General features: G+C 36.3%; 3 protein-coding genes and 1 non-coding gene across 4 annotated transcripts in view; 3 read left to right on the top strand and 1 right to left on the bottom strand.

The window, feature by feature from the left end:
* The window catches only part of fos (transcription factor protein), a 10,909-nt gene extending 9,320 nt beyond the window's left edge, over positions 1-1,589 (bottom strand). The window contains exons 1-2 of the mRNA XM_009861900.2: positions 1,239-1,589; positions 135-257 (exon numbers count right to left, since the gene is read on the bottom strand). Of these exons, the coding sequence (XP_009860202.1) occupies positions 135-257; positions 1,239-1,272 (157 nt within the window). The 5' untranslated portion in view covers positions 1,273-1,589. The remainder of the gene's footprint in view (positions 1-134; positions 258-1,238) is intronic.
* Positions 1,590-2,503: 914 nt separating this feature from the next.
* Positions 2,504-2,576, top strand: trnat-ugu. Its single transcript has one exon. It is a non-coding gene; the product is annotated as a tRNA-Thr (tRNA).
* Positions 2,577-3,097: 521 nt separating this feature from the next.
* Positions 3,098-4,432, top strand: LOC100183562 (RNA 3'-terminal phosphate cyclase-like protein). The gene has a single exon (XM_026836863.1). The coding sequence runs from the start codon at positions 3,126-3,128 to the stop codon at positions 4,242-4,244; it is 1,119 nt and encodes a 372-aa protein (XP_026692664.1). The 5' UTR covers positions 3,098-3,125; the 3' UTR covers positions 4,245-4,432.
* Positions 4,302-7,960, top strand: part of LOC100181218 (GPN-loop GTPase 1) — a 4,373-nt gene continuing 714 nt past the window's right edge. The window contains exons 1-8 of the mRNA XM_002119170.5: positions 4,302-4,624; positions 5,008-5,208; positions 5,459-5,575; positions 5,896-6,036; positions 6,428-6,574; positions 6,870-6,952; positions 7,473-7,558; positions 7,621-7,701. Coding sequence (XP_002119206.2) covers positions 4,487-4,624; positions 5,008-5,208; positions 5,459-5,575; positions 5,896-6,036; positions 6,428-6,574; positions 6,870-6,952; positions 7,473-7,558; positions 7,621-7,701 — 994 coding nt within the window. The 5' untranslated portion in view covers positions 4,302-4,486. The remainder of the gene's footprint in view (positions 4,625-5,007; positions 5,209-5,458; positions 5,576-5,895; positions 6,037-6,427; positions 6,575-6,869; positions 6,953-7,472; positions 7,559-7,620; positions 7,702-7,960) is intronic.

The raw sequence follows: 7,960 nt of genomic DNA, 5'->3' as shown, positions 1-7,960 counted from the left end.
GATCTTACGCGGACTGTATAGGCCTGCGTATGTTTTTTTGCACATAACGACGCGCTTTTTGCTCATTTCATTTTTTAAAAAACTTTTTCAGATGACCACCTGTAAGCCTAAATTTTGAATGTTGAAATATTTACCTCTAAGCGGAGGTCCGTATCGCATCAGGGCTTGTGTGTTCCTCGCTCTTGTTAATTGAGCAAGTTCCATAACATCAGGCTGGGTAACGAAGGCAAGGTGTCGAGATAAATATGCTTCTTGCTCTAAAACGGAATAAAATAAAAAAGGATTAAAAAAGTTAAATGAATTAGGTATATAAAACATAATATATTTTGTGTGTGTCTCTATGAATACAATAACTAAGATCAAATTAATTAAAACAACGGAGGGAATACGCCGCTAAACAATAGTCGCTGAAAACGCGTTATATTGAGACAAAAAATAAAAGAATAAAAGCTACCTGGCCCACCGTGTGGTCGATACCGTATGTACTAAAAACCGATTTGATCGGACTTTTTACAACTTTTTTAGTACGACACCAGAAAATATAACAACCGATTCATATGCATAGCTCATATATGGGATAGCGTAGTTTTAATACTGACATATACTGTTGGCCCGTTTTCTTTTTCATTTTATGTTACGGTTTTGCAAAGTGCACCAGATATATTATTGGTCAAACAACAAAACATACGCATATCTGTATTTATATCACGCGTTGCTGGTACAAACATAAACGATAATTCATCGTCGTGATTCATATTGTTTTCAACTCGGCGACAATAGCGGCGGACGAACAAAACATCCCAACTGTTTGTTCTTTGTTGTTTATGTTATAGTTATATAGTAGTATTGAAAACCCCACTGTTAACTTATTTTTAGCAAAAATTACGAAATAACAATATATAAAGCGAAATCTGTAGTCATATTTTGAACAACTATTTGTTTGTTTTATGGTGCAATCATATATCAGTCCCGTTATGTACTTGATGTTTTACTTTTATATGTTTCTTATATTTGTGCATTGTCTTTATTGTCTTTACATTGGAAATAGCTTAATATTATGCAACATATTTTTATATTTTAATTTCTTTCAAGTATATTGATGCATTGCGTGGTAAAATTACATGTTTTGCTCTGAAGACACATTTTAAACACTTTCGTTTGGTTTATCACTTTATGTGTAAAATAATAAAGCACCACTATTGGTTTTAAAAGTTTAACCAAGTATCGGCACTCCATACCTGCGTCGCCGAATAACGGTCGGTAAAACGCCATCTTCCACTTCTTGTGACTCAAGGCGTGAGTCTGCGCTTTCTGCTGTTGCTAATTTTCCGAGATTTCGTTTCGCCGATCACCCAGCGACGACAAATGCTTCCTCGATGAGTAAAATGATGACTACGATTCCGCTAAATCATCGAAAACCGTGGAATGGCTCCCTCCATCTAGGCTAGTGAGTCCTGGCTGCAGTCACTGATTTGCCGGTGACGAGTCACTGGTTCGCTGATATACACTGCCGAGTTGCTGATCCGGAAACGAAGCAGCGACGCTCCGCTCTATGGTGACACAATTAACTCCGTTTGCACATTGTGTGTTTCCTCTTTGAGATAGCGCTCCGATCAACGCGCGCAGAACACACGGTCTCGCACAGGAGATTTCTGATCCGCACTCACCACCACGAAAGGAAGATATATTAGTCACTATTGCTTTCATCATCTATAAAACACCACGCAAAACACATTCACTTAGGTCTTGTACACCAATGTGGGAACAGCAGTATACCCCTTATTGACCGATCTATTTTACGTTGGCAAACCATAAATTGCGTTCCGAGGGAATTTAATGATGTGTTTTTAGTATTACATTAAAACATGTTACAAGGTGATACAGAGCGCGTTTGTCCTTGTGAGCGCGTTTGACCTTGTGCAAGACACTTTACAGTAACTCCTTCAACCCAGCGGTCCGTTTATTTTGGGGGTTCAATTTTTTAACTGTACATAAACAAATAAAACCTATAAATGATCCACCATAAAGATACACACGTGTAGTCAATTGTGGGTACAAGTATAAAACAAAAATCCCATGTTATGAAGACTGTCGTTGTTTGCCACTCGAGGATAAATTCGTTACATAATATTTTACTGAGCCTCTTGTGCGTGCTTCCTTGATGCGTCCGTCGTTCAAATCGTGCCTTCGTACCTTTTGTTTAAATCCATCATGTGCCAATATCGTGGCCTTACTGTATTGTGGTCTATTGTTTTTGAGGTTTATGTAATCATCTGGTGTCGACTTGTTGTGCAATCAAAATAAATGCGTATTGACATTCGTGCACAGACCACGCTAAGTTATTATTCCCGTGTCGGCAATACAGTAAACATTTCGCAATAATAAACTACTCTTGACTTCAGATGAACTATTATCGCCGCGCGGCGCAAATATTAAGCTTACGTAATCGTCTGTGCTCAAGAGCGACTAAAATGTCGAAGTGTTCACCGGCCATGTATGTCGCGCCTCTATAGCTCAGGGGTTAGAGCACTGGTCTTGTAAACCAGGGGTCGTGAGTTCAAATCTCACTGGAGGCTTATTCTTTCATGTGTTTATTTTACCGCAAAACATTGGTTTTTAACGATATAGACTGTTTACATTTAAATATTTGCAAACGTTAACTGTTTTTTTACTACTTCATGCCAAAGTGAGTATTCTACTTTATGTCAGTATATTACATAAAACAAAATATTTGTTTCTAAATACTCCGTGACAAAATAGATTAAAATATTTTTATTCACTGTTTTTTTTTTCAAAACAAAAATGAGAATAAATGCATAAAGAAAAATGCAAGTATCGTAGATCAAAAATGGCGAAACTGGCCTTTCGTTGGTTAACTTGTTGTTTAACTACGTTGTCTATCAGCGTGTTTTATATGGCGGGTTAAACAAAGTGTGTAAAAGTCCATGTTGTTTTGTTGTGCATTGAATACATTGCACGTGCGTAAAGTGTAGAGATTGTGTTTTGAATAAGAAACATTAAAACGACATTTAATATTTTATTCCTGTGGACATATGTGTAAAATATTACTATTGTATAGACCTAGGTAAAACTTAATTACTGTAAACTTTTTCTTAGAGATAGCCATGTCTGTTTTGGAATACGAAGGCAGCAACTTTTTGCGCCAGAGGTTAATACTATCCACGCTAAGCGGGAAGCCTGTAAAAATCAAGAAAATAAGAAGTTCTGACGAGAATCCAGGACTCCATGAATTTGAAGCAAACTTGTTAAGTTTGCTGGACAGATTAACTAATGGAACAAAAATAGATATCAGCGTCACTGGGACTACTCTGTTGTACCGGCCAGGAATTTTAATTGGAGGGACATTAGACCATGACTGCAACCTAGAAAGATCTATTGGGTATTATCTGGAAGTTATAATATGTTTGGCACCGTTTTGCAAGCAAGCAGTTAGTTGTACCTTAACAGGCATAACAAACGATCATGCTGATCCCACTGTTGATTTTTTAAAAGGCACAAATTTGCCGCTGATGAAACTGTTTGGTGTTGGTGACGATTTAGAGCTAAAGATAAATAAGCGCGGGGCATCACCTGGTGGTGGGGGTGAAATATATTTCCATTGTCCGAGGGTCAACAAGTTACGAACACTCAACTTCACAGAGCCTGGTAAAGTTAAAAACATCAGAGGGGTCGCTTATGCAACACGGGTGTCTCCCCAAATGCCAAACCGACTTGTTACCTCTGCAAGGGGGGTGCTGAATGGATTTATACCAGATATCTATATTAATACTGACCATTTAAAAGGGGCACAGTCTGGAAAATCTCCTGGATTTGGAATCTACCTAGAAGCTAGATCAACCAAGGATGTTATTCTGTCAGCAGAATGCAACTCTTTGCCAAAGTCCGAGAATGCATCAGTTGATCCGGAAGAGCTTGGTAAGCGAGCAGCATGTGCTTTGTTGGAGGAAATCCACAGTGGTGGTTGTGTGGGTTCATCAAGTCAGTATCTAGCTGCCCTTTTCATGGCTCTGGGGGAACAGGACGTTGGGAAAGTTTTGTTTGGTCCACTAACTCCGTATACGATTGAATTTTTGCGACACATTCGAGATTTTCTTCAAGTAACTTTCAAACTGGAAGCAAAAACTTATAGCGGTGATCAAATGGGACAAAACATTGGAAGTTCTAAAGTATTGTTAACTTGTGTTGGTGTAGGCTTTTCAAATATGAGCAAAACAATTAGATAGAGTTTACTTGGCTTGCATGGGGTTTTGGTTATAAGTATTGTAAGAAATACAACAGCAGTCTTTCTGTTTAACATCAGTAACTAGTTTTTTGCCATAATCCGGAAAACTTTGTTTAAAATTATCCTTATCGTTTTAACAATGGTCTCAACTTGCAACCAATAATGTATTTTGCGCTTTAAAATCTCAGATCTGACCTGTGTAGTAAACCTTCTATAAACCCGTTGCACGTTAACTCTAACAAAATGGATGCTGAAGAATGCAAATCCAGCAAAGCAGAAGCAAATATGGAAACAGAAGAAAGTTTAAAAGATGGTTCAACGTTACCGACAGCTATGATAGTGTTGGGCATGGCTGGCTCAGGGAAGACCACACTTGTACAGGTCAGTTTCACATGTAATTGGGGAATAGCAACACAACTGCTACACCAACTATGTTTATGTATTGACCAAAATAACCATTAATATGTATAATATGTAGTTTTGGTAGTAGTTCATTTGAGGCTTATATTATTGAAGCACAGATTTGACCAACTTTTAAAACAAGGGAGATATAATTTGTTTGAACAGCACAGTTTAAAATTTAAAACAGTTTTTTTTTAACTTAAAAGTTGTTAAAACCAAAAAAAAAAAAGACTTAGGTATCTATACAAAAAAGCAGAGCCAAAATATAGTCCATTCGCCACATTAATCTATGACGTCAAACCTCCTTAAGTGTGTACAAGAGCCAAACCACAAAATATGCAACTACAATTTTCCTATAACAGCGCGTTACAGCTCATCTGCATGCAAGTGAAAAGTCACCGTATGTTATCAACCTTGACCCCGCTGTTCATGAAGTTCCATTCCCTGTTAACATTGATATACAGGACACTGTTAACTATAAAGAAGTAATGAAACAATATGGTTTGGGACCCAACGGTGGAATCATGACGGCTCTAAATTTGTTTACAACAAAATTTGATCAAGTGAGTGGGTATATGTTTATTTTGTTTTTCTTTTTATAACATGTTTTTATTTTTTACAAGTATAACGCTATTGCTGTTTAGGCTATTGTCTTCAATTTTTTTTAAGGGCAATAACCTTTTCAAAGTGAACCATAGTTGCCTCTTGATTCAGGTAAAATCATGACATTAATTTGACTGCCATTTGCAGAACCGTCATATTGTTTCTTTTTAAATTTGTGACATTAGTTTTTGCAACATATGTAATTTCCAGGTGTTATCTTTGCTTCAAAAACGCGCTCCTGAGTTAGAAAACATTGTGATTGACACTCCAGGGCAAATTGAAGTCTTTACCTGGTCTGCATCAGGTGCTATTATAACAGAGTCGCTGGTTGGTGGGATTTTATTATATTCTTAGGCCTGTGTTGATTTGATGAAGCTTTATTGTCAATTTAATTCAGAACTAAGTTTTGTTGTCACATACATGATACAGGTCACTTTTTTTCAGAATTAAAACTGTCGATGTAAGTGAACAATCCTCCCCTCTACATTATCTATTTAACTGCCAACCACTAACCCCTAACTACCAAACCAACTTCTAACAGTTACCACCAGCCTAATCTGTAACGTACCAGGGGATTCTTCAAGACAGCTTTACTTAACAATGTAATTTTATTCAATCTATGTTGAATACAAGATACCAATTTCCAGGCTTCAAGCTTTCCCACAGTGGTTGTATATATAGTGGACACAGCCCGATGTACCAACCCTGTAACATTCATGTCCAATATGTTGTACGCGTGCAGTATTCTCTACAAAACAAAACTTCCTTTCTTTGTTGTAATGAACAAGGTGGGGGAACAATCATTTCACTTATATATTTTATAGTGTACTGTTAAAAAATAACGAGTTAAAGGGGTTTTAATTTTATTTCAACCTGCATGTTTTTGGTAAGTTTCTGTATGATATTTATTATTTATTTATTCATAGTGAAAAACATCAGTACCCTGACATTGTTTTGAGGAGTTAAATGGTTGCTACAATAACATTATGTTTTCACTTGAAGAGCAATTTTAACTTTCCTGTATATTTGTTGCATCTTTATTGTTAAAAAAATGTTGCATTTTTATATACAACATGCGCTTTATAACACAGGATTAAAATATAAAGTTTGATCTTTAGATTTTGTTTATTAGTCCCCAGTTTTGCAATCTCAACTTGTATAATATATTTGTCTCCGCAGACAGATATTGTTGATCACAGTTTTGCTCTTCAATGGACTTCAGATTTCGAAGCTTTTGAAGAAGCATTAAGTTCAGAAAAAAGCTACATTTCCAATCTCACACGTTCCATGAGTTTGGTGCTGGACGAATTTTACAACAAACTAAAAGTAAACTGAGTTTAAATATATATAAGACAAATATTTTAATATTTTTTAAATATTTCTTGTTGTTTTTATAAAACTTGTCCTCAAATTTATATCTTTGTATAATAGCTGTTTTTGTTGTGAATTCCCTTCTCTTCATTGTATCAAATAATGATCTTCTTTCTATTCTATGTAGATGTTGGTGAAGTCCCTGTCGGGGACATACGATTTAGGCTACTTTGGCCCATTATGATTCATGTCTGATGTTTATTACTGTATTCAAAGGTATAAATATAAATTTAAGTTATTTTTATCACAGCTAGTCGGCTTTTCTGCTCTTACTGGGGCGGGGATGGAAGATTTCTTGAAAGCAGTGGAAGAAGCCAGGGAAGAATACATTAAGTATGTTGTTACAATATTTTGGTGCTGCCAGATATATTTATACTGTAGCGACCCATTGCGCGTTGTATATATTGTAATGAGTCAGTTTTAAACGCACGCGAAACACGAAAGAGAACGGAAGAAGAAGGCAAATTAAAGAGGCGTTTTGCACACACACGCACACAGGAATAAGCACTACAATACATGTGTCTTAGGTTTTGGCTTATTTATTTATTGGGGTTATTTATAAATGTATTTTGGCTCTTCCGGCAAGAATTTTGCATAACCAACGTTTCGTAGTCCTATTCACTGATGAACACGACATGAATAGGACGTTGAAACTTAAAATGTTGGTTGGGCAATTTTTTGTAAGATGAATTAAAGTAAGTATGTTATTGTAAAGTTACTATGGTTAAACTAAATCTGGTGTATACAAATATAAAGTCATCATGTTTAGTAACCATAGGGTACAAACAAAGTACATGCATATGTTTACTTGTTTTCATTCTTATTATTTATCATATTTTTTATAACCTTACAGAGAATATAAACCAGCATATGAGAAAATGAAGAAAGACAAACTAAATGCTAAAACCAAGAAAACCCCAGTTGCATCGGATGTTTCAGGTTAGGCAGGGCACGCAACAACACGTGTAGTTGTTTTAATTAAATGCAATTTTCTCTTACAGACCTAATGACTGGTTTAGTTGTGACGCATGGTAGCAATATATCAGACAGCAGTTCTGGGGACAGCGAGGATGACACTGGTGGTTCGTATGCTTGTTTGGTGTTGTTAAAATGGTTGTAACTTATTTAGCCGCATGTGGCGGAAAACGACAGTTATAGTCTTTACAACACAGGTGTTTAACCCGAGTGTTTATAATTATGAGTTATTTTTGTTTGGTTTTGTTATGTATGTCTGTTTATTTAAACAACCCATAAATGGACCAATGGGTTGGCGCAATTACCATTAAGTGTCTTGCCCACGGCGACATGTGCTACAATGGTGGATCGAAGAGCTTTAAACTG

Source organism: Ciona intestinalis, chromosome 11, assembly GCF_000224145.3.
Source record: "Ciona intestinalis chromosome 11, KH, whole genome shotgun sequence".
In the NCBI taxonomy this organism is placed as follows: domain Eukaryota; kingdom Metazoa; phylum Chordata; class Ascidiacea; order Phlebobranchia; family Cionidae; genus Ciona; species Ciona intestinalis.
This window is presented reverse-complemented; position numbering and strand designations above follow the sequence as displayed.

Coding starts and splice junctions, on each gene's coding strand:
- LOC100183562 (XM_026836863.1), top strand. CDS start 3,126: ATGTCTGTTTTGGAATACGAAGGCAGCAACTTTTTGCGCCAGAGGTTA.